We start from the raw sequence: 26,318 nt of genomic DNA, 5'->3' as shown, positions 1-26,318 counted from the left end.
ATTAAAGTTACCACAATTGTCGTTTTTGTTTTTGTCAGGACAGTGGGAGCCTTGCAAAAAGGATTTTACCAAGGTACCGATCGATCTAAGTCTCTACCAGACCACTGCCTCAGTGCTAACGACAAATGTTGGTGTGGGTGTTCTGGGATCTGTGAGGTGCCGCAATTACATAACTTAATCCATGCTTGCCCAATAAATCCTCTCAAGGGGTTTAACTACTGTTTGCTCTCTTTTTAGGTCTACCCTAAAAAGAGCTTTAGCTCTCTGCTGAAGCTCTTGCGGGCACACATGGGGAACTCTGGTCTCAGCCAGCAGAGCCGTCATTTGGGAGTTATTGCAGCCTACAGTTTTTTCATTTCAGCGCCTGCCAAAATGTGCACATTATTTCCACCAGATCGGCCCCCTCATCCCACCACACCCAATATTAATCCCTTCCACACCTGCAACATTGCTGAACAAACGATACTGTTCTCTACCTTTTTTGGTTTTCACTACCTTTTGGCCACCATCTTTGAATGGTAGGACACTACTAGCAATGTTATTGTTTACAGGTGGGCAGCAGCAAACTGAGGGGCTGGAGAGCCTCCTGCCTGCGTCAAGAAGTGGCAGAAGTACAACAGCTTTTAATTGTCATGTACTTGAAGTAGCCAGTTAATGAGCCGTTAGCATTTCAATAGTAGTGATTCTACACTCAGCTGGGAACTCCTACAGCCACTCTGCACACCTTCATGATTAATGCTGCCAACTGATGGGTTGCGTGCCTCAGACTCTCACTGCCTGACCTATGTTTGAAGCTACAGGGCTGACGTGAAGCTGCCTGCTGTCGGGTAAACGGTCTCCACTGTTAAGGCTGCTGAAGCAGCGGACAGAGTCCACGCAAACAATCTACCATTTTATAATCCATCCCTGAAAGGCTGAGTGAGTCACTTGGTTCTCAAGTGGTGACCTGGGTGTACACAGACCTCGCAGCATATACCGGCGATCTAGGAGGCTCCTGGGAAGTATCTTTTTGTCTTTGTTGCCAATTATTTACTAGAGTCTGACTGGTATTTGTGTCTGGTGTCTGGTGCCTGGAGGCAATTTTGTTTCAGAGCCTGTGGTTTAAGTTGGACAAGCCTAATCAAATCGGGAGGCCTATTGAAATGTGGTAAGAATTTGAAAGGAAAGGACTGCTTGAGAGAGCCTATGATCTTGATGAAATGACTCAACACTTGGAATACCATTCATGAGGGTTCATTCTGACTACTGAAAGTAAGGATGTATACAAATAAATCGCAATACACAATAGTTCCCTTTAACTGCACACTGCTACACCCCGGTTGGGCTATATTGTATTCTGTTGTTAGACTGTGTCATGCTATGTCAGATAACTCTAAGCAAGGGTGCAAATTCAGGGCCTGCAAATTGCCTCTTTGCTGATTGCCCACTAGCCCCCCCCCTCAGATATTGCAGGAGTTGCACCACTCCCACCTACATGGGTGACGATACAATGTGTTAAGGCATACACCATGCACTTATTCAACCACACACCGCATGTTTCCAGGAGCGGATTATTCTGCCACTTGTCATACTATTCTGCATCCAGCTGTTAATGCCCATTTGCAGAGTTACACGTGCCAATTCTGCAGTTGTCTTTGTCAAGGCCATTTATTAGGCACAGGTGGACCACATCGACGGAGAGCAACCACGGCACCAATTTTTCCAGAGCTGAGACTAACTAGCAACTACCCTTCCAGTATCACCGTCCCCCCAACACCACATCACTCCACAATGACCCCATGCCAAACACCCTTTACTGCAACTTCAAAGCACATGACCTGCATGCATGTACATGACTGGATTACCACATAAACACCCACTGGATAAAAAAAAACGCATTCCATGGTATGCCCAGACAAGGTCACGCTGAACAATCCTCCCCAGCCATAAATATGCACAACATTCTCTTTTTTTTGTTGTTGTTACAAATCAGTCCAGATGTTAGAATGTCCTGGCATTCAGCAAATGTCAGCACCCGCCTATAATAAATTATGAAAGGTGTGTAGTGACGTCTAAATGAATGGGTGTCTTGCATCATTCCACTTCACTTCCCACAATCAGATGACGATCGGCAAGGTGCAGCGGCAGGGCTTGATGCTGCCTCTCACATTACAAAATGAAGGGAAAAAACATCAAATAACTTCACTGCTGAGCCTGGCAAACGTTTGCTGACCTGGAAACAAACCAAGCCGCTTCCTTTATTTTCACACTTCCCTATGAACTGCAACAGTTTGACTGAATGAACGGATACGCGAAAAATGGATTCCATCTAGATCATCCCTCTACGAGTTCTTGTCATGATCTCTGCTTCCAAAAGGTCAGGGTTTTCCCAACTCCCTTGGAAGCAGATCCATAACCCAGGTTCCGAGGGCCAACTAGTCCCAATTGGGACCTTTTGGACCCAGTCCTGGCGCCAGTGGCACCAGGCTCATAAATGTGCCCAGTCCCAGCGCTGGAAGCGCCGGGCTCATAATGCTTGGGTGGACTTACCTGCAGCAGACCATGCTGCTTACTTGCCTGGCAGCTGAGCCTCTGATCCTCTTCTGTTTGGAACTACTTTTCCTGTTGGGTGGGGCAGGAGCCACTCCCTAGATTCAGAACACTGGAACTCTTCTGGAAAGCAGGAACTCTTTTCTTACCTAGGCGTGGCTGTGGAAGGAGACACCTAAGCACTACAGGAGGCTATTTAAACCACACCCGGTGGATGAATCTTGCTTTGCGTTATTCTGCATCCTCTGCAGCAGAACGCTCATCGTGTCTTCTGCATCGGATCCTCAGCCTAAGGAAAAAGGCTTACCATCCTGAATCCAGTCTTCAGCAACACCTATAAAGACAAGAAAGAACAGGTTAGCATTCCGGCATCTGAAAGACAAAGGCTTACCTACTCTTCGTGCGCTCCGGAGGTCTTCACACTGCATTCCGGCATCTGAAAGACAAAAGCTTACCGACTCTTCGCACGCTCCGGAGGCCTTCGGCGCTGCATCCTGCATCTGAAAGACAAAACAAGGTGCGTTTAAAGACATTGGGGAACTTTAATACTCACGTGCCATTACTCCTTTCCACATCAACCCCAGTGGGTATTCCGGCACCCTGCAGCCGCTCCGAACTCGTACCTGCAAAATAAAAGACAGTTAGAGCGCATCGTGAAGCAGGCAACAAGCGCTTACTTACGTGCTTCCAGGCGCTTCTATTCATCATACGGACTCCATCTTCAACTCACTTCAGCCCGTCATCCGCCATCGCCGGAACCTGCAAAACAAGAGACATCATTGCTAAAGACTTTAAAGACAATAGAATTACTCGAAACTTACCGTTCGTGCAGTAAACGACGGACAGCAGTCCTCTGAAGTCAAGAGGCCTGCGCTACCGATCCAGTGAAGAAACTGGTTACAGCACCCTGCCCCGAGGCAGATGGAGAGCTCGGCATTCACTTACCTAAGGTGAGAGCGTTAACCTTTGGGGGTCTACAGGAGAGCAAAAAAGGGAAGAGATAGGGACACCCCAATAACCCCAGTTCATTAATCCCATATTTTCTGTCAGCAGACATCTTACTCTTGAAGTCAGGCATACAGTGCACAGAGGTCCAGCCCAAAGAGCCAACCGGGTGCTACACATCACCTTTGAAGATGCGGTAGTCGCCCAGTCAAGACCGGCGCCTCTGCGAGAATCAGGTGAGCGTTACAGAACGCAAAGCCTACCGCAAAACTCTCGCCCAGGCGCTATGGAAACCTCGGATACTGACCACCTAGCCCGGTTACTTGGGGAACTAAGGGCAGAAGTGCATGCAGCTCGTCAGGAAACGAATGCTCTAAGAAGGGAACTAATTATTTCCAAGGAGAGAACAGACAGTCTTGCTAGACAATTGCTACAGTCACAAGCCGGACAAACCCCGTTACCCGCATCAGGGGCAAATCTTCCTTCAACATCCTCTATGAATCCAGTGCAGATCAACCTACCTGGGAATGTACCTCTGGCTCCGCCCGAACGATTTTCTGGTGACCCAAAGAGGTTTGCAGTATTTATCAATCAGTGCCGGTCGCACTTCTTATGCCGGCCAGCAGCCTTTCCAACTGATCAAGCTAAAGTAGCTTTTGTACTTTCGTACCTTAGTGGCAATGCGGCAGACTGGTCGATCCCTCTAGTTAATCAAGATGATCCTGTTCTCCATGATTTTCAAGCCTTTCAGCTTAGTATGGAAAAACTGTTCGCAAGACATTCACAGGGGCAGGCCTTGGACAATGAGCTTCTTTCGTTGCGACAGGGTAATCAAGACCTTTTGGCTTATATTGCATCTTTCAATAGACTAATAGTGGAAACTCAATGGCCTGAGGACAAAAGGATTACGCTATTTTACAGAGGTCTACGTGGAGAGCTCAAAGACGTTTTAGCCCAAGTAGTGAATCCCCCACAAGACTGTTCGGATTATATAGACTTGGTCGTTCAAATAGATCATAGACTGCAGAACAGGAAGGCCGACCGTTCCAAGTTTGATGCTCGAGTATTTTCCAAACCGCCAACTCCTTCCAAAGGAGTAGACTCCGGGGAACCCATGCAAATTGGGGGTCTGAAAGGTCCTCTAACACAAAAGGAGCGGGAAAGGAGAAAACAGTTGCAATTATGCCTCTATTGCGGAAACTCAGGGCACTTTCTTCGAGACTGTCCGGTGAAACCTGCCAAGAAGGCAGTAGGAGCTGCAGTTACCAAAGTTACAAACTCTGAGCAGGGAAACGACCTCGCCCGACAAGAATAGAGGTCCTCTTGCCGAGCGTGAAAACCAGTTCCGTGACCTCGCATTTCGTGATACCTATGGTCCTCATTAGCCCTGATAATCCGGATCGATTACATGCAATTGAAGCTTACGTCGACAGCGGTGCCATCGGCAATTATGTGGATCATGAAATGGTTTTGAGGATGAATCTAACTCTTTGTCCCAAGGCTGTAAAGGACGTCATTACTACAGTGGATGGTATGGAGATAGCCTCCGGGCCAGTAACGCATACCACTCAAGAGGTGACGCTAGTAAGTCAAAATGGACACCATGAGAAGATCGTGTTCGATGTGATCAAGGCCCCTCAGTTTCAGATTATTCTAGGAATACCTTGGTTAGAGAAACACAATCCTCTGATCGATTGGCGAGCAAGAACGGTCCAGTTTCCAGAATGTGTCTCTACTTGTCACCCTCCACCTGGTGTTGCACTGGCAGCAATTTCTTCAGAGACTCCCCAGTTACCTCCCGAATACCTTGAATACCAAGATGTTTTCCGGAAGGATCAGGCTAACACTCTACCTCCTCATAGGTCTTATGACTGCCAGATAGACCTGATACCTGGATCTTCTACTCCTTGTAGTAGAATTTATGCCCTCACCGAGCCTGAGAACCTTCACCTTCGACAATACCTGGATCAATACCTGGCGAATGGGTTTATTCGTCCTTCCAAGTCCCCTGCTTCTTCAGCTTTGTTCTTCGTTCCAAAAAAGGAAGGAGACCTTAGAACTTGTATCGATTATCGCTCCCTGAACCAGATCACCGTTAAGAATAGATATCTGTTACCTTTGATCCCTGAACTCCTGGACCAAGTCAGAAAAGCATGCATATATACAAAGCTGGATCTTAGAGGAGCTTACCACTTGGTACGAGTAAAAGAGGGCGATGAATGGAAGACTGCCTTCCGCACCAAGTATGGGCTATTTGAATATCAGGTCATGCCCTTCGGACTTTGCAATGCCCCGGCCGCCTTTCAATATTTTATGAACGATGTCCTCAGAGAGCTCATAGATGTGTGTGTTGTTGTTTACATTGACGACATCCTCGTTTATTCTTCATCAGAATCTGAACATCGGAAACACGTGAAAATGGTCCTCGAAAGATTGCATCAACACAAACTTTTCGCTAAATTGGAAAAATGTGTTTTCAACGTGACTGAAGTTGAATTCTTGGGATATATATTATCACCTGGCGGAGTACGTATGGATTCAAAGAAGGTCGATGCAGTTCTCAAATGGCCATCACCATCCTCCGTAAAAGGTGTGCAAAGCATGTTAGGCTTCGCTAACTTTTACCGCAGGTTTATCCCCGAATTCTCTCGAATAGTCCAGCCCATCACTGCCTTGTTAAAGAAAAACAAACGTTTTGAATGGTCTACCGAGGCGGAACAAGCTTTCCAGGATTTGAAGACTAAATTTATCTCTGCACCAATCTTAAAACACCCTCGCCCCGAACTCCCCTACATCGTGGAAACTGATGCTTCAAGCCTTGCCATGGGGGCAGTTCTATCACAAAAGGACCCGGTAACCAATCAGTTGCATCCCGTGGCATTTTGGTCCCGCAAATTCTCGCCTCCTGAAATCCATTACATGATTACTGACAAGGAACTTCTGGCTATCAAGTCTGCCTTTAAGGCTTGGCGGCATTATCTGCTGGGGGCCCGACACACCGTTACTGTGATTACGGATCACCGAAACCTGTAATATTTGAAAACCACAAAAGCCCAATCCTCTAGACAACTCCGTTGGGCATTATTCTTTGCCGAGTTTGACTTCATAATTACCTATCGACCTGGTACAAAGAACGGTAAAGCTGATGCCCTTTCTCGGATGGGAGTGGAAGAACACTTGATCAACCCTAAACCTGTACCAATCATTCCTGAACAAAGAATTCTGGGTGTAATCGCCACAGAATCCATAGAGGAAGTTAAGGATAAAGCCAGGCAACTTGTAACTCCAGCAGAAATACAGAATTGGCATCTGCAGGGAAAGGACTTTGCAGTAAAGGACAACTTATTGTATTTCCAAGAACGATTATACCTACCCAGCACAGATTTACAGAAAAAAGTAATCTCCTGTTATCACGATTCTTTAATGGAAGGTCATCCCGGTATGGCCAAGACCTCAGAAAAGATCAAGCGCTACTTCTGGTGGCCGTCTTGGAAAAAAGATATCAGAGACTTTATAATGTCTTGTGGAGTATGCGCCCAAAACAAGAGTCAAAAGGAAATACCAGCAGGCCTCTTACGCCCTATTGACATCCCACCTCGCCCTTGGCATACGCTTTCTATGGACTTCATCACCGATCTACCTCCATGCTCCGGATACAATACGATTCTAGTAATCGTGGACTTATTCTCCAAGATGGCGCATTTCATTCCGCTCAAAGGCTTGCCAACAGCAGCAACTCTGGCCCGAGAATTTCTCGAAAACATCGTCCGACTACACGGTTTTCCTTCGGTTCTAATTTCGGATCGAAGTAGTCAATTTATTTCTCATTTTTGGCGAAGTTGCTGTCGGTCGGCTCAAATTGATGTGAGACTATCGACCAGTCACCACCCTCAGACCGACGGACAAACCGAGAGGACCAATCAAACTCTGGAACAGTATTTACGCTGCATGCTGCAACAAACTGAAAAAACTTGGAAAGACATCCTTTGGATAGCCAAATATGCCTACAATAACTCTGTCCATTCGGGAACTGGGAAAACACCGTTTTTTCTTTTGTACGGCAGTCACCCTCGAACCTCGGAGTTGGATCCCCTCCAAGATCTTGAAACACCAGCAGTAGACTACCTGCAATCTACAATCACCCAAGCCTTTAAGGAAGCTGTTTCTCACCTTCAAAGGGCTAAAGAACAATACAAGAAAGGAGCAGATCAACATCGGAAGGAAGCCCCTCAATATCAAGTAGGGGACCAAGTCTGGTTATCCACCAAATATCTACCTCTAAAAGGGCCACGCACATTCAACCCAAGATACCTTGGTCCCTATTCCATCACTACCATAGTAAACCCAGTAGCGGTCAAGTTGGACTTGCCCCCTCACATGAAGATACATCCGGTCTTCCACGTCTCTCTATTAAAACCCGTGCAACCTCAAACCCGACTAACTAAATCTCCAAAACCCATCCTAGTTGATGGAGAACTCGAGTTTGAAGTCAAAAGCACTCTGGACTCCAAGATCTCCAAATCTAAACTATTTTACCTAATTGACTGGAAAGGCTACGGCCCCCAAGAGAGATCCTGGGAACCTGCTGAATATGTCCACGCTCCTCGCCTAATCAAAAGATTTCACCGAACATTTCCTGACAAGCCAAAACCCCCGGAGAAGCCCGGTTTGGGAGGGGCCTTGAGGGGGGGTACTGTCATGATCTCTGCTTCCAAAAGGTCAGGGTTTTCCCAACTCCCTTGGAAGCAGATCCATAACCCAGGTTCCGAGGGCCAACCAGTCCCAATTGGGACCTTTTGGACCCAGTCCTGGCGCCAGTGGCACCAGGCTCATAAATGTGCCCAGTCCCAGCGCTGGAAGCGCCGGGCTCATAATGCTTGGGTGGACTTACCTGCAGCAGACCATGCTGCTTACTTGCCTGGCAGCTGAGCCTCTGATCCTCCTCTGTTTGGAACTACTTTTCCTGTTGGGTGGGGCAGGAGCCACTCCCTAGATTCAGAACACTGGAACTCTTCTGGAAAGCAGGAACTCTTTTCTTACCTAGGCGTGGCTGTGGAAGGAGACACTAAGCACTACAGGAGGCTATTTAAACCACACCCGGTGGATGAATCTTGCTTTGCGTTATTCTGCATCCTCTGCAGCAGAACGCTCATCGTGTCTTCTGCATCGGATCCTGGGCCTAAGGAAAAAGGCTTACCATCCTGATTCCAGTCTTCAGCAACACCTATAAAGACAAGAAAGAACAGGTTAGCATTCCGGCATCTGAAAGACAAAGGCTTACCTACTCTTCGTGCGCTCCGGAGGTCTTCACACTGCATTCCGGCATCTGAAAGACAAAAGCTTACCGACTCTTCGCACACTCCGGAGGCCTTCGGCGCTGCATCCTGCATCTGAAAGACAAAACAAGGTGCGTTTAAAGACATTGGGGAACTTTAATACTCACGTGCCATTACTCCTTTCCACATCAACCCCAGTGGGTATTCCGGCACCCTGCAGCCGCTCCGAACTCGTACCTGAAAAATAAAAGACAGTTAGAGCGCATCGTGAAGCAGGCAACAAGCGCTTACTTACGTGCTTCCAGGCGCTTCTATTCATCATACGGACTCCATCTTCAACTCACTTCAGCCCGTCATCCGCCATCGCCGGAACCTGCAAAACAAGAGACATCATTGCTAAAGACTTTAAAGACAATAGAATTACTCGAAACTTACCGTTCGTGCAGTAAACGACGGACAGCAGTCCTCTGAAGTCAAGAGGCCTGCGCTACCGATCCAGTGAAGAAACTGGTTACAGCACCCTGCCCCGAGGCAGATGGAGAGCTCGGCATTCACTTACCTAAGGTGAGAGCGTTAACCTTTGGGGGTCTACAGGAGAGCAAAAAAGGGAAGAGATGGGGACACCCCAATAACCCCAGTTCATTAATCCCATATTTTCTGTCAGCAGACATCTTACTCTTGAAGTCAGGCATACAGTGCACAGAGGTCCAGCCCAAAGAGCCAACCGGGTGCTACACATCACCTTTGAAGATACGGTAGTAGCCCAGTCAAGACCGGCGCCTCTGCGAGAATCAGGTGAGCGTTACAGTTCTAGACCCTGCCCTAAGCATCATTGAGACACCTGAAGTAGCCACTGTGCCTGGCCTGATGCCTTACCCAGTGGCCATTTTGCCCCGGGATATACACGTCAATCATGCCTCAGGCACACACCAGCCATCCGCTGTGGTGAACCGGCCTGGCCTCCTGCCAGGCTCAGTGGCGACACCCCAGTACCCATGCCACTGTAGGTGGGCACCTGGCATCGCCTCTGACCATGCCCAGTGTCCACCTATCCTGAGGCATTTCCAGTGCCGGTTCAAGACATGTATGAGGGTTCAAGATTTGACCCTATTTGAACACTCCGACCCAGCTAAACTCCTTAGGCACTCTCTGGGACAATATCTGCAGGGCGTTTTTTTTTTTTTTTTTTGGCAGCTTCCTTCTCGGAGTACCCCTGACCTTGCGAGTTGCCCCCTGTTTGCGTCAATGAGGAAAATATTTTCAGGCCCTAAACGGATCAACACTAATTCAAAAGTAGAGACCATTTTATCAAGCAATACGATGTTTAGCTACTAAAACTACACAAACAAATCTTTAAGAGAAAAATCAATAAGTAAATCCTTAAAAAAAGAAATCCATATTTAAAAATCAAATGACGGGTGATGTAACGTGAATTACATTGTTATTGTCGCTTGGATGTCTTTTAGCAACATGTTTCAGGTCCCCCGTTTATCCTTCATCAGGAGAATGTTATCCTTGTAATCCTACATATAACATAGCATACAGAAACTTAGTGCTCTATTCATTTGCAACACTTCCATGCTAACATCTTAACTGATGTGGAGTCCGCACTTACTCATGTAATTCACTCTTATGTTATGTTCTTCCCTGTAGCAGATGTACATATAGTCACTCGAAGTATCTTGGAAGTCGTTATTGATTATGTTTATAAGTGATTATAATACTTATCAAAATATATTAACAGCATAGCTCAAGCTTCAGACCCTGCCATTCCACCCTGAGTAAACTCTTCAACCCCAATGGTTGTCTGAGAATTTGATGTTTAAATAAAATCTATGAGTATGTGCTAGCAGTAATATGGAGGTTACAATGCCCAGCTATCCGCTTTGAAGTAGGACATAACAATAGTTTTAACTTACATTAGCTGTCCATGGTAATGGTCCATGACAAGTAACATAATGTATCCCATGGGAACAAGTTGCAGACTCCTAATATCCCCCTTAAATGCAGAGTAGAAACCCGTTGTTGGTACCGCGTGTTTCCAATATCCAAGATGGTTGTGGCCCCTCCATCAAAAGTAACCTCCAGTAAGATACGCAATTTGCGTTTATGTGGTGTCCACTGCGGAAGTGACATTGCTTTTGCCTCTACCCGGATAGTGTTTGTTTGGAATATATCATACTTTGCAAAGGTCAAATTGCCAAAAATTGGATTAATCTTAAACCCATTGATGGCCAGAATTTCTGGGGATAGATAAACTGGGTGCTTTCTGTCCCAAAGAAACCAATTGTGAGGTTAACTTGCTTTTTGTAAGAAATCATTTGTATTATTTTGAAGTTTTAAGTAATTCTTAATTTGATATTTGTTTGTGAAGGTGTATATCTGTTAACGTTAAATACTGTTCTTTAAGAATTGATCTGTAAATCGACAAAAAATAAATGTTAGTTAAGGGCGCTTTGTTGACTTTCAATTTTCATTTTGTAGCTGATTTTGTGAAACACTATAAAGGTGTACAGGGATTTGAATGTTAACCAACAATTATTGGGAGTCTGATTTATACAGTACAAAATATATACCATGAAAATATGTTATGTTACTTGACAATGTCAGTGTTTATTTAGAAATAAATACTTGAGTGCGTCAAAGATGGCCTCAAGAACAGAGCAACGTCTGAAGAAAGTTAACATTGATTTTTTTAGAAAGCTTCAATAGGGTCTCACTAAGGGCCCTCCCTCTCTCTCGTCTCCTGTGGGCATCGACCTTCCCAGCCCACATGCCACAAAACCCCAAAGTGTTCACTAGACATCGGTAACCCCTACTAGCAAAAAGTCTGACTAGCTAATGGTGAGGGCCAAAAAGTAACCTCCCGCTGCTGCCAATCTAGTGATTACTCACCTGGATGCCACATTAAGACTGTTATCCAGAAATGGTGCCTTCCAATTACCCAGGTCTCACTGGTTCTCAACCTCACATGCTCAGGCTTTCCCCACCTTGATGTTCTTTCCATCCTTTCCCTTCCTTCTGTTCTCCTCCTTCTTGCCCTCTCCCACAGATGTTCTCTTGTTTCAGGTCTATGCCTACTCACTCTTCTCTCTACTACCCCACTCCCATCCCTTATCTACTCTCCACTCCCTTCTCCACTACTACTCCACTTTTCTCTGCAATACTCTCTCCTCCCTCTCCTCCATTCCACTCCACCCTTCCTTCTCTCTGTCGCAATCCTTTCACTCTCCCACTTACCCATCTCATTCATCTTCACATACTCCCTTACACTTCCATGGTTCCATGTAATAAGTCCCCGCAAAAGTGTCACCTGGCAAAAAAAGTAACACAAAAAATGGCTGTTTTTTGCAGGGACATGTTTCCATTGAACATGCAGGGGCCACTCCTGCAACCCCACACTCCTTTTCAAGGGGAGCAGGGAACTCCCCTGCAACCTCCGCTCCCTTTGACCCCATATATATGGTCACCATATATGTTGCTACAACCTTTTCCTGACAACATTATGTATGGCGACCATATGTATGGGGACATTGCCTGATACCACTCCCACTTATGCTCATTTACTCTTCCCACTTGCCATGCATGCACTCTCAAAACCGAAGAACCACTTTTTCTCACCAGCCAATACCTAACTTCCACATATTCCTTTGCTTCTTGTGACTTCTTTTATTCTTCTTCTTCCCCTCCATCCACATTGGTCTGTGGTGCCCACCTGGTTCCCAGGTTCAATCTCGGTCTGTCCTACCCCCAATGGCTGGATTACAGACCTCAGAAAACATAGATTCCTCTTTTAGCCCAGCCCCCTTTTCAGCAGCGTGTCCTCTGATGTTCTGTGATGGTGGCCCGGTGTAACACAGGTCTCCCCTTTCAGTCATGAAAGGTTGCGGCTAGACGTTCTGGCCATCATATTGTGGCATGGACAGCTCCGCTGTGTGGTGGGGGTCTTTGTGCTTTATCTTGATCAGAAGGCAGACTGGTATTCTTGGCGTATTTTTTTGTTGGACAACTTTTTTTGTAGTTGGAGTCTGGCTGACTTCTGGATGATCTTGCCAACAACTGGTAGATGGGTGATGGGGCGGTCATTTGATAGTCGAGTGTGATAAACCAGAGGGTGTTTCACTGCCTACACCCCAGGGATCCCTTACATAGGTGGCCAGGGCATGGCCATCACCTTTGGATCCATATCCTCGGTGTGAACAAGTGCAGGAGGATCACCTGGGTGAGCGGGCCTCAGCGAGTGGGGGAGGAATGGACAATGGCGAGACCTGGTATCCTCCCCGCCCCCTTTCCAAATACCCTTTCCCATCCTATTTCATAGGTTATTCCCATTTCCCAGATCCCCCCCTTTTCCTACACAAACACTGAGCAGAGGAAGTCTGAGTACCACCCATGCAATACATTGGAAATCTCTAAGATCAGGCATGGTCAGGCACTTGATTAATTACATACACCTGGTACCTATTAGCTCTCCACACATGGTTAAAAGGTGGAACACTGAGACACACTCTAAGCAAGGTGATGCACAAGAAGGAGCAGTTCTTCCAGGGCAACGGCAAACCAGGCAGAGCAGAGCGACAGGCCAAGGGACGGAACTGAGGTACGGAGAAACCTTGGACACCCCGGCGAGAGATCGTTACCTCTGAAGGTTGCACAACAAAGCACAGCTAAAGAGAAGAGACAAACTTCTTTTGTGTTTCAAGTATACAGCACCACCCTCCCGGGTGAACGGCAGAGTTGGGGAGGTGCAGCGGCAGTTGTGGTATCAGCTTGACTTCAGGATCAAAGCTGCAAAAGAAGAAAATTAATTAACACAGCTGGTGAGTTGATGAAAGCAATGAAAGTCCAGACTGTGTTAAATGAAATTTGACGGCAACAATATCCGACAAATTATGGTTGCTTGTGTGCCGATAAGCATTGTAAAGAACTGTACATCAAAGATACAAAGTAACAGAGTGGCCAGACGGAAGAAGATTGCCCAATCAAAAGTCTGAAATGTTGCATGCCGCAGAAGCGGCGGAAAACGAAAACCTGCGATGCAAGATTTGTACTGTTAGATTTGATCCAGGCACAGGGAAACCTGGATGTGAGAGATGTCTTTGAACTGTGAAATAAGTAGTGTGCACAAAACTACATTTTGCCAAGAGGCAGAGAGAGAGGAGAGAAAAAGTGACATTTGAGGAACAAAGATTGAAGAATTCATGCCAAGGTAAGAGCAAATGCCTCGCTGTGAAAGTTTTCGACAGCAGAAACAAAGTGAAAGGAGTCTTGAGCCCGACGCAGGGAAGCCTATGAAGGTGTCATTGAAGCTTGGGGAAGGGAACCCCCACATGTTGTGATTGAATGGTTTAAGCCCGGCGGATGGAAACATACTGAATTGTGGCAACCAGAAAGAAACAAACTTTTGTTGAACTGTATTACAAACTAAAAGGTGACCTGGGCTGGATTGAGAAAAAGCTGAGCGGTCCAGTGGATAAACCAGTAACTAGTCTTGGAAGGCCAAGTGGGCTCTGCTCCACGAAACAAACTGCATCCTTATGTCCGAAGGCAGAGTGTGTTGCAAGGTCCAAGTGTGCCACTTTACCCCGTGCTACAAAACGTGGGGAAGGGGGGTTTACTCGGCCATACTGAATATTCTTTTGAACACTGATTTTCCTTTTTGCATTACACATTCCTTTTAAACATTTATTGTATTTAGAAAGAGGTTAGGTATTGGGTATATTATTATTATAGTCCATTTTATTTTAACTAAGGACTGCTTAGGACTGTATTTTCATTTTGTTTGATGGTTGAGAATAAACCCATCTTAGTTATAGGGCAGGATAGGAGTTTTCCAACCCCTTAAGGTTTTCAAACTTGCATCTCTTTTGTCAGTATCTAATTGTGATACCATGCCTCCCTCACACAAAGGTGGGCTTCTTTAGTAGGGGTAAAACCATGCCAGTTTTCAATCACTAGGGGAAGATGACAAAAGTGAAGCATTGAAAATGGGGCGGAGTAGCAAGAGCCTTTCCTGTGATATTCTTCAGGATGGAGGCAGGGCTAAAATCATCCTTGTAGGAGATGTCCTTGAGTGGCGTATGGATGTCTGTGAGCTCCTCCAGTGTAAAGGTCTAGAATTCTGACCATCTTGGACATGGCCTGGTGGTATGGCAGGGGCATAGGCTGTTGTCAGTGTGGCAATGGATTTTGTCGATTTTCATCTGTAAAGCACATGTTGATTGCATCGGGTACTGCAGGGCCTGATGCAGCGTTTGACGGCCTTGAAGAGGGCCCTGTTCTTGTTGAAGGCTTCTGCTATAGATGCTGTGTAGCTATAGGCTTCGGTTGAGGTGATGTGTTCTGCTGGCTCAGCCGAGGCTGTCCAAATTGGTGAGATCTTCTGAGTCGTGTGTTTCTCCATATCTTTTATTGTTTGTGGCTGCCCCATTTCTTCGCTGTGAGTTCTTGTGTACAGGATGTGGGTGGCTTGGCTAAATGTAAATGCTAATCTCTAATCTGATTTTAATGACTGAAGCAGACATTCCAGTAAACACACATTCCCCGGTGTCGGCTTGGGAAAAATAGAAACAAGACAATGGTGTGGAGCAGGCTTTTGACAACTGTCGTGGCGATATTATTTGGGTGACCAGATATGTGGCGATAGGGGCAAAAATTATTATTTTTTTTTAAAAAACGACCATTTTTCGGCGATATTTTTGTATGGCGATATTTTTGTGGCGACATTATTACATGGAACCCTGTGGTGGAGACCAAGATCGGCAAAGGAAGACTCTTTGATGCACAGTGATTAGATTTCCTGGATAAAGACTCCATACTGTACTTTAAATAATTGTAATTTTACTTTAAAATGAATATTAGGCCGATTTGTATGTTGGTAGGGAAGTACATCACAATATGCATGCTTATCAATGCTTTTCTGCAGCACATAACTTTGAATGTGAGTAATATGTGCAAAAAAAAGTAGCAACTGGAAAGTAGCTCCGTTTGAAATTGTGTGTCCAGGAGCAATGGCTTACCTGAGACTTGTGGCTGGGTTCCACAGCTTCACCTTGATTGATGTTGTGCTATCTACTTTCATTTCAGCAACTGAGTCTATGATCCGCCTGAAGCATGCTTTAGGGGATGAGAAGCTTGTGTATAAAGTACCACTCACCAGTCCCCAAAAAAACATGTTCTTCGTGGAAGGTATCACTTTCCCTGATGCAGGATTTTCAGGTCTGGTTTCCATCGGCGTCACCCTTATGGATAGTTCTGTTGAGGTATGGTATGCTATTGAAATATTTCTTCTGTTTGGGGAGGTGGTGCAGTGCATGCAACAGCTTTTCTAAATCGTCAAAGATGGTGTTGGAGTTTAGGTCATCAGATGTGTATTGTCAATGAGGTGGGATCATGCAATCAAAACAACTTACCACTGTGTCATTCCGTCCGTGACGTGGACCTGCAACAGGCAGGAGAAACAATCTGCATACTCGCAGTGGAAGGCATGCACAACATGCATCCGGACATGGAGCATGGAGCAGAGCAGACACTCCACGCCACGGTTCTGGTTTAGTTTTTTTTACTTTGGAAAGGGGGGGGATTTTTGACATTTTGCAAGCAATGGCACAGCCTGATTGCTAGGCATAGGAATCAATCTCCTCACAATAACATTGGTATATTTGTTTCAAGATTCTAAGTGACAATGGCCCTCATTACAGGTTTGCCGGTCCGGGAACAACGGTGCCAGTAAGCTTACCGGCACTGTTGGTTCCAGACCAGCAAACTACGAGTCTGCGGGTGGGTGCTGTACCGCCCGCGAGGGTCAGACCTGGCTGACGGAACAGCACCCGCCCGCAGACTTTAACAGAAGCACCGTTATTAACGCTGCCGGTGCTTCCGTGATCCCAATTCCCATTGAGTCCTATGGGACTCAAATGGGAATGGGGATTCACATTTACCAGCTCCTGGCTTCCCGGAACGCTGGGCCGTAATCCCCCAGTGATTTCGGCAAGTCAGGCAGCAGTAAATCATTACAGGTCCAGCGGCTACCTGCCGGTTTAACCGGCACGGTTTCCGCCGGACCCGTATTGAGGGCCAATGTCACCTATCCAAGCCTTCTCAATTTCGCAGACCCAATAATCATGGAGAGAGTCTCTTACTATTGAGAATGAAGCTTTTAACCTTCCATGTAAAGTCCCATTGCTCCTTCGCTGCTTGATTGCTTTGTTTCGGGTTTGTGATGAAGACCATACTCATTTTGATGGGCTTCTTGAACAATCACAGGAACTCAGCCCTGTGCAAAGGCTTGTAGCACGGTACCAATTAATTCACAGCTTCTGTTTGAGGCACTGGACTACTGTGGTGTCTGGTGATGGACCAGGAAATATGAAGACTTCCTTCATCTGTCACATTAAAGCAGATAGTGGTGTGGAAGTAGTAGGATGAAGCTGACCGGGGGAACCGGCGCAGGCCTAAAAATCTTAATGTAGTGTGGTTTGTGATGGGTCAGAAGAAGGACGTAGACTCTTTGATGACAGTTTTTTAAGTAAGGTTTGTTAAAAGCCTAGCTATCCCTGTAGCTATGAGGTGTTCCCTACCTAAAGAATAACTAAATTGCTCGATAGGTGCTTTTCCATCAATGTTATGTTATTTGGCATTTGTGTAGCTCCTTTTACCATTATTATGATTCCAGGCGACCGCAGTCCAGGTCAGTGGAGAGAGTAGTGCAGTACAACGTGCTTGGGTGCACTCGGTATGTGTGCAGCCCAGTGTGCAATAAGTGATGTGTAGCTGCATACCAGCGCTAGCTTTGATACGGTGGACGTGTAAGGGCAGTAGAATGATTGCAGAGAGACCAATGAACTATGGAATCTGCATTCTGGTGACGCTTGTGCTGGAGGGTGATGCTATGTGTGCAGATAGGCCAAATTCAAGGGGTATATTTGACCTCTAAAGACTGTTAAGGTGAACTTGGAGGTGGGTAAGTATATGTGCAGCTAGGCCGAGCTATTCGAGCTGTGTAGTTGCGTTCTAATTGTTGGCACAGAGGCAAGAGTTGGCATAGTGGTGTGTTAGTGTCTGTGCTGGTTTTCCAGGGGGACCTTGTTTCTGTTCAGCTTCCAGTGCCTGTCAAGGGCGTGGAATCTTCCTGTAACTTGAACTTGATGGGTCAAATGGCTTGGTGAAGACTGATGGGTGGTGACAGGCAGAGCCGTCCCAAAAAACTTATGTTCTAACTGCATAGCTGCTAGCGCTGTCCTCAGTCGGCAGTTTGTTAAATCGATCCCCAATCGGTATTGCTACTTGAACATACCCAGCTAGTTGGGATTAGAAACGAATATGTGCTGGAGTGTTCCTTGCTTTAGTTCTTCATAGGGATTTCCATATGTGTAGGATTAGCAAGTGAGGGTAGATCCTGGTTTGATAGCATAGTGCATATTTGCAGATCGTTGATTAAGTTCATAAGTACTGAATCAGTGCATGGGTTTCTAGTTCTGTTAGATTACCGGAGGGTAGGTCTGTTATATACATTCAATAGTAGGAGTGATTTGCAGCTTAACTGTTGGACGGCCCCCTGATATCTAGTTCTGCTCTGGGATTTCCAGGTGGGGAGCGTTAGCAGGCAGGTGCTGTCTAGGGCTGACTGCGTGGTGCACAATTGTGTGGCCTTGATCAAGCTTGAGTTTTCGTGCTTGGGTTATGAGTCTAGCACAATAGCCTCTGGTTAATTGCTATAGCTAGCATTAAGCCTTAGTGCGTGCCGAGTTCCTGTGGATGAGGTGGTGAATACATTCTTTTAGGTGCAGAAATTCTGTCAGGGTGCCACTACGCTTTGGGATTCAAGTCTGCCAGAAGCCCTAGGTATTGGAGCTGGAGATCGTTTGGCTTGATGGTCTATGATGGGGTCCGTAGTCAGTGGGGTACCACGCCAGGTGTCTGTCTGTCTGGGTGGTAGGTCGGGTGGCTAAGTATAGAGCCAGGTTTTTGGTGCTTTCCGGAATGCCATGTAGTCCTCGCTGTGCAGGGAGGCAGTGAATTCCCCAAAGTTGGCGCAAGGGTTGAGTAGGCTGACCCTCTGATCCTGGTTCGAATTGACGTGGGGACCACAAGGAGGAGGGGCAGTGCTTGACCTAAGTGTGCGGGTCAGGAGGTAGGGTGTGATTGTGTCTTGTAGGAATTTGGGGCCTGATTTGTGCACCACTCGGTGGGTGATACAACGGTACTTGATGCTGGCCCTGCGTCCATTTGGGAGATGTCGTCCCCTCATCCCAATGCGAGAAGTATTCTGCCGTCCCAGTTCTGTACTCTTTGGAGTTTAACTGGTAGGTAGTGCAACCAGGTAGAGGCAGTTCGCATAGTCAAGTCTGGACATGACATTGGAAATAATTGCAGCCAGTTTGGGTAGGTAAGTTAAGGGAGTATACACGTTAGCCTTAGGTGGAAATGGCAGGCTTGGGATGTATTGTTGATGTGGTGAGATAGTTGGGTGCGAGTCCATTGTTCAGCCAAGGTTTTTTACAGTGGTGGGGGTTGGTGGTCATAGGGGCATGAGGGGGAGGGGGAGTGATGGTGGTCAGGGAGTTGGATGGGGGAATACAGCATATTTTCTGACATACCATTATCTCTGTTTTACCTGGGATCAGAAGGAGGTGATTAGTCGTCATCCAGCGGTCAATGTCTGAGATCCAAGCTGCTAGGTCAGGGATGGGGTCAGAGGTCAATTTTCGAATTCTCAGGATGATTTGTGTCTCATCCGCATAGTTGTAGCAAGTGAGGTTTTGTGAGCGGATGATCTTGGGGATTGGAGGGTCAGGTAAGAGTTGAAGGGGAGCGAGGCAGACGCCTTGGGTTACTACAGCATTTTCTTGTCGTGCAGTGTAGAGGAAAGGGGGAGGAGGGTGATTTACTGTTTATTAGAGAGGAAGGAGGCGATCCAGGAGAGTGCTGAACCACTTATTCCTAAGGAGTGCAGTCGGTCAAGGAGGATTGTGTGGTTGATGGCATCAAACGCTGCAGAGAGGTCAAGAAGAATAAGAGCTGCACATGAAATGGGTCCACCATCCAAAACCATTACTATCTGACCCCATTACTTATCATAACAAAATAAAGGCAAGACAATGACTCCCTTCCTTTTCGTGATTCTAGCACTTGTTTTCTTGGTATATGGTCGTCTCTTTGGCAACTCTCCATCAGTTCAGATAGTTCCTTTCTCACACTAGACAATTTGCATTCCACTTGAGGCAAGTCTTTGCTTTGTTCAACTTTTTTGGTTATATAGGCTACGGATGTCTAACTCCTGATATTCTCTTTCTTATATCACACTCATTTACTTTGGGCATCTCGCATGTTTTCCTTGCTTTCCAGGATAGAAATATATTTCATGGTTCATCACCTCCTTGGGGGATTTCTGTATCTTTCTTGTACTCAAGGTATTCTCATTCATTAAGGTTAACCTTGGGCTCTCACTTTTGTACAGCTCCCTCTTTGGGAACATTATTCTTTCTTTCCCTGTATTGACAGAGTTCACTTTTAGTAACTTATTATATTTCTACTTTCTTGTCCTCCAGGGAACAGTCTTGTTCTTTTCTCCAAACTATCAAAGTTCATGAGCTTCATGGTCTTCATGCTTATTACCTCAGAGTTCCAATATAGTAACTCTTCTTTCTTATTCATACCAAGATGAGTTATTTGTTCTGTATTATACTCTTTGTTATTCTTCTGTTCCTCCCAGGCCCCCCTTTACCTTCATTCTTAGAAAATGGTCCAGGGACTCTCATGCGTCTGGCATTGGTTTGATTTGTTCATTGTACTTGCGAGCCGGCTTCCTCTGCATCTCTCGCCTATCGTCTTTGCACTTCTTTGGGTTTCCACAGTATCTCACCAGGGAGCTGCGTCATTTGTGGCGGCTTCCATGGATGTTCTCTGCTTGTTGCGTGGGCCAGCTGCCCACCCTGACTCTCTTGGGGTCACGCCACCACCAATTCTTCTCCTCTCAGAATCTCTGGTACAAAGACCATTCAGCATTTATTTACTTGCCTTCCAGCAAGTTTGGAATTCGTGGGTTCCACTTCCCACGATGGGTCCACCTCTTCCCAGGCTCACGTCAGCAGTAAATCTCCTCTTTCTCTTTCTCTCTCTCTCTGTTTCTCTATCTCTCTCTTTCTCTCTCTCTTTCTCTCACTCTTTCTCTCTCTCTCTCTCTCTCTCACCACATCCTCGTTATCATTCTCTATATGAGTGTTCTCCTTTCAATCCACTTGTCTCAGTGGATTGGTTAAATTTCCTTGAAGAGACCTTTCCTCTTTCTCTTGAAGAATATCATCCCTCAGCATCTTCTTCAGTGCAGTCTTCATACTTGGCAGGATTTGGTAGTCCCAGGTATGCCATTATATTTACTGGTGAAGGGAGCTACTCACATGAACGGGACTCCTTGTCCCAAACGGGGATTCTCTCCCGGTGCGCTGCCACTTGCCGCGACCCCTTGGGAGGGCGTTGCGTAGCAGGCTTACCTTCCTAGCCTCATAGTTTCAGTGAAACAATGGCGAGGAACATTTTGGCCATTGTCATTCGAGCAGTTGTAAAACGAACAATTCGTATATAACCTTAGTGAACACACAACTCGTAGCCCGGCCTCTGCACTATACATCTCGCTAGTAAAAAAGGCACAGATGCCACCTCAGCTTCTAAATAATCATTGGCCATCTTGCATAGATGTTGGATGCAGAACCCACTCGAGATGTACCATGGGATCCAGCAATCGACAGCAATTAGCAAAAGTGTCTCCACTTTACACCAATTGCCGTTGAGAATCACATACAAACGAATGCATTGCTCCAATATGAACCTCTTCTTATTTTCTATGTATTCCCTTTCTCCATATTGTCACCCTCGCCAGCCCTTTCACTGTCTGTCGAGATCAGGATAACTACATTTCTTTGTAGACATTTTGGATTTGGCTGCTATTGGAATTGCTCAGCCTAGTGTGTTGGAAATTGCAAAATGTAGTGGAATAATTAAGTATCTTTCATTCCCATACTTTAGTTCAATGTACTAATACTTGAGTTAGGTAGGTGTGTTCTGTAGTGGTGCATTCATTTAAACATAACGTTTGGTTGTTTCTCTGAAACATTCACAACATATTTCCAAAAGATTGGAGTAGAAAACATGTTGATGGAAATGCGTTTTCTGCAGATTAAATCTCATACTCATATGTGCCAAAGAGAACCTCACAATATATTACGTTCCTTAAAATGAAATCTGTACTTTCAGAATAAAGCTACAATGTGTTTTAAGGTTTGCAATGACATTTTCCCCCCTTGAATCGTTCTGCCTGTCAAACAAATTCTTTGCAAAAGTGACTCTTATTTGTGAAAAACATCATAATCTGTAACTCTAAATCTGCCAAAATACCTCCCCTTCTTTGTAATCTGATGAATTAAATAATGCTTTAATCCAGTTGACGTCCATGAAAAGAAAATTAAGTTTTGCCAGCAGATCTCATAATCAATGTTGCGCAGGCCATGGAAGAAAGACTCTCCAGTACAGCGGTCTGCAACCTTTGGCTCTCCGCATGTTTTGGTCTACGACTCCCATGAACCCTAGCCATTAATGGTGAGGGGTCATGGGAGGTGCAGTCCAAAACATCTGGAGAGCCACTGGTTGCAAACTAAAGTTTCTTGGCTTTGTTCGAATAAGGCCTACAAAAGGGCCTTGGGTGCATAGTGTCCTGCTGAATGAGGACATGAAGGGGAGCTACTAGTGTAGCTTGGGGGTGAGGAGGAAGCACATACAATAAATGGAGTATGTATTTTATCAATCGGTTGCCATATTTACTGAGTCATGTCAAGACATTCCAATTACGGGAAGCTCTATGCTCAAAGTTGCAACATGACAATCGATAGTTGAAGGTCCAAAAATAAGGTTAAGGTGAATGCGTCTGATATAGTGACCCTGTTGCTATGCCCAATGTATAATGGTGTCCTATGGTGATATGCCCTCAAACCTTTCTGAGGACCTGAGGGTAGCCCATTGACACTGATATTCAAGCCCAAAAGGCACCTGTTCCTAAAGTCTTAGTTGGTGAAGCTGCTCAGGATTGTTCAGTTGCTTATCTCAAACATAAAACCGAATAGCCCTTGGTTCTGGTTTTGCTGTCCATTATATATGCCAGTAGACTCTACCTGCACCTTCATTTGTGCCTACTTAAGTCCATAGGCTGCAAAAAGGACTCACTTGACTGGTGCTGGTTCTGAATGATAAAGATCTCTCATTGGTGCTTGGCACTTTTCACCGGTTGCCATTTTAGCAGCGTATTGAGTTTGTCACTCTATATTTTTGACCGCTCTTTTTGGTCTTGCACCCTTGAATCTCAGACACATTTTCTGATACTATATCCAGTCTCAAACACTATGTTCCATTCTGCCACTGCTCTTCTGCACTCCTACGTTTGTTAAGCAGAGTGTAGTAGGCAGGGCTTTCTCAGTCCAGGAATTTAAACTGTGGAACATTATTCCACTGTCATTTTGATTAGGGGAGTATCAATTTACATTCAGAAAATACTTGAAAATGCAAGTATGTTTAGGCGTGTTCTTCAAGATCATCCACTTGTGTTTTTGTATGATCATTAAGGCAATGCTTGGAACCATTTTTCTTCATCTCTTTGCTCTACAAACAATATAGAATAACCTGATTGAGTACTTATTTAAATAGCATTGAGGATGTGCTCCTTAATACAGAAATGCACATCACTGCCAATGGGATGGAGAGAAAGCAACACATGGCTGGAATGCATTGGTAATCCCCAAACAAAATAAGACACTTGCTTCAACAGTAACAGTAGTACCAGAGTTTTGTAGAGTGTTCAAGGCTGGATGGCACCTCCCATTTAAGTATTCTAATTATCAGTGTTATCTTTACACAATTTAATGGTAGTCAATATATCGCAATGGAAGGACAAAGGGTTGAGTCGGCCATGCCGATATTCCAGCTTCCGCCTTATAGGCTTGTCCATGTCTGAGGCGAGTGCAAAACATCTTGCCAAAAATGCATTTAATCGCAATAGCAGACCTTCCAACAGGGAAAAACATTATGTACGTGTTTGTCTGACCCAATCAATGTCTTCTGCTGTGCATGTTTGCTTTAATTTTCTTATGCAACGGAGCGCTGTATTTGAGGATTACAACAAAATGGGAAGTCAAAAGGCATGGCATTCGTGCCCTCTAGGATCCAGGATGGAGCCCTCAATGTAAAAGTGAAACTTTAATCAAAGAATGATGAAAAGTGAAGTGGTTTTCAAAAGCCTACTTGATCTTCTATTCGGGGCAACCACATCACCACAGCCTGATTTGTGCAGGTTTTGGTCATTTGACGATAATTTCTGGTTCTACGTTTTTTCATTCCTAATTAAGAGAATTCCAAGGCCGGGACGCGATGGGCCAGAAGACTTTATTAGCATGCCCTAATTGAATTCTAACACCACAATATCATTGGCCAAAAAGTGTGAAGAGACAACATCTTGTACTTTCAAAGTCGAATGGTAAAGTTTTCTAGAGGATGACGTGATTGCAGAGTTTCCTGCTTTCTGCAGCAAGAGGGTTTGGCAAGGAGGCGATCTCGGGAGTTGCACAAAAGCTGTTGAACAACTGAGTGAATTAATTAGTCTGTTCCTTCCTCTTTGGGAAGTATGAGATTTTTTCAGCCGCATGTTCTTTACTCCTAAAAGTTGGACGTTTCAAGCAAGAACTCGTGAATTAGAGCCCATTTCCAATACAAGCTTTCCAAGTGGATGAGAATTTCGCCCTTCTTGATTTCCTTTCTCATGTGGAACCTAGCCGATTGGTTTTGCCGCATATGTCTGTCAATAGCATTAGCCTTAATCGGCCATGCATCACTTCTTGAGCACTTGACTCTGTGACTATGACCACGACTCCTCTTTCCTGTCGGTCTGCTCTCACGGGGAGTTTTCCACTATTCTACATTTTTTCATATTCTCCCCTGCTGGGGCCCATATGATATCTTTCTCCAAACCTTCTCCCTCCTCTCTGGTTTGGTCTTTTTTGGTTCTATTGTGTTGCATTTGTAGGTGCTGCACTGATGTAGTTTAGAGCACCAACCTCATTGACATGGCACTTGTATAGTAACTATCCCCTACAGACTCCTATTTAATCACGCAAAACGTAGACCAATGATCTTGGTGTCTATCAGCACCTGGTTGCCTGACTGGCTGTCAGTCTCAGAGGACTGTCTTGTGCCCATTTTCGGTGAAATGTGGCTTTTACTTTTGATTACCAGCTGTCTTTGGTGAATCATTTGGCAGGTTGTTTCTAGTACTTGTTTTCACAATTTCCAAGTCCTAAAGAAAGATCATGCTGTTTCTGCCAATCCCCTCACAGGTTTGTTATTAATTCTGTTATTACATCACATATCAACGTTGGTGATAACCTTGTGATGAAGCATCCATAACCCCAAGATGTATCCGCTTCATGTGCTGGCTTTCACAAACAGAGTAGCTAACAAAATCCACATGGAAGACTGGATTATATCACCTCACCCTCCTCTGTCCCATGACCGGTGTCAAAAAGTAGAGTACGATGGGAAAAGGGCAGAGCTAAATCTCCCAGAGACGTGGGACTCCAAACTAATCTGAATAACCCTCACTGCCAATAAGGGCTCAATTATAGATGTATTAAAAGAGCAAGATTGCTGGAAGGCATGGAGTCCTTGCCTGGAGCAGGAGAAAGAAGCATTGAGCTGCTGTACTGAGAGGCTGATGGAGACTGCCTCCGACTCCCAGTATCCGGCTGCCACATGGTGAGACTGATGCTTGTACATCACGATGAGAGCACCTAGAACCTAAGGGGCAAGGAGAACCCTGCAAGGATATCTGGAAGCTGAGTGGTGCTGCAAACTCTAAAACCACCTCAGACCTGGGAGGAACATTGAAGTTTTAGAAAGTGCTACCAGCCTGGGTGGGGCACGTAAAAAACCTGAAAGACAAATGTCCCTTTTAGGAACCTTCTAGAGATTGAGAAAGGAACTGAGAAGTCTAGACGTGCATGAATGGTTAAGACTTGGGCAGACGTTAAGAAACCAACTTGAGACTGTTTGTCTTGGAAAAAGAACAAAAAGGTGCAAGATCAGTCTGAAGGAATAAGCAATCATGACGGGAGAAACCTTATTCTGTGTGAGGAACGGGACATTAGAAAACAAAGACTGACACTTTTATGAAAAGTAAATATGTCTGTGTTATTAATTTCTATGCTGAAAAAGCAGGGGATCTCAACTCTTTGCGGTGAAGAATCAACAATGAATACATTTCTGAAAGAGTACCAGTGGATGTAATTGTTTTTACAAAGATATCAAAAATATTTATATAAATTGATATAAAATCATAAGATGCACAAATCTATTAATCTAGAAAAAGAACAATTTAATACAGGTAAAAACCCCACAATGGTCACACACAAGGCAAAGAACAAGGAAAAAAAAGTCACTCATCCAGCACACAAACTATCTGTCTGCACTCATCCAATACAAATTCAACAATCACAATGACACAATATAGACAGATTCAGAATGTATCTACAA

The 26,318-nt window shown here is 45.3% G+C and overlaps 1 protein-coding gene across 2 annotated transcripts in view; it reads left to right on the top strand.

Moving 5' to 3' along the window:
• The window catches only part of LOC138472786 (protein-arginine deiminase type-3-like), a 543,016-nt gene that overhangs the window by 461,641 nt on the left and 55,057 nt on the right, over positions 1–26,318 (top strand). For both annotated transcript variants that reach the window (XM_069611133.1, XM_069611132.1), the window contains one exon: positions 15,837–16,012. In XM_069611133.1, the coding sequence (XP_069467234.1) occupies positions 15,837–16,012 (176 nt within the window). The remainder of the gene's footprint in view (positions 1–15,836; positions 16,013–26,318) is intronic.

Source organism: Ambystoma mexicanum, chromosome 8 (genome assembly GCF_040938575.1).
Source record: "Ambystoma mexicanum isolate Mex_15411 chromosome 8, UKY_AmexF1_1, whole genome shotgun sequence".
NCBI lineage: Eukaryota > Metazoa > Chordata > Amphibia > Caudata > Ambystomatidae > Ambystoma > Ambystoma mexicanum.
The sequence above is the reverse complement of the archived record's forward strand: the minus strand, read 5'-3'. Positions and strand labels throughout refer to the sequence as shown.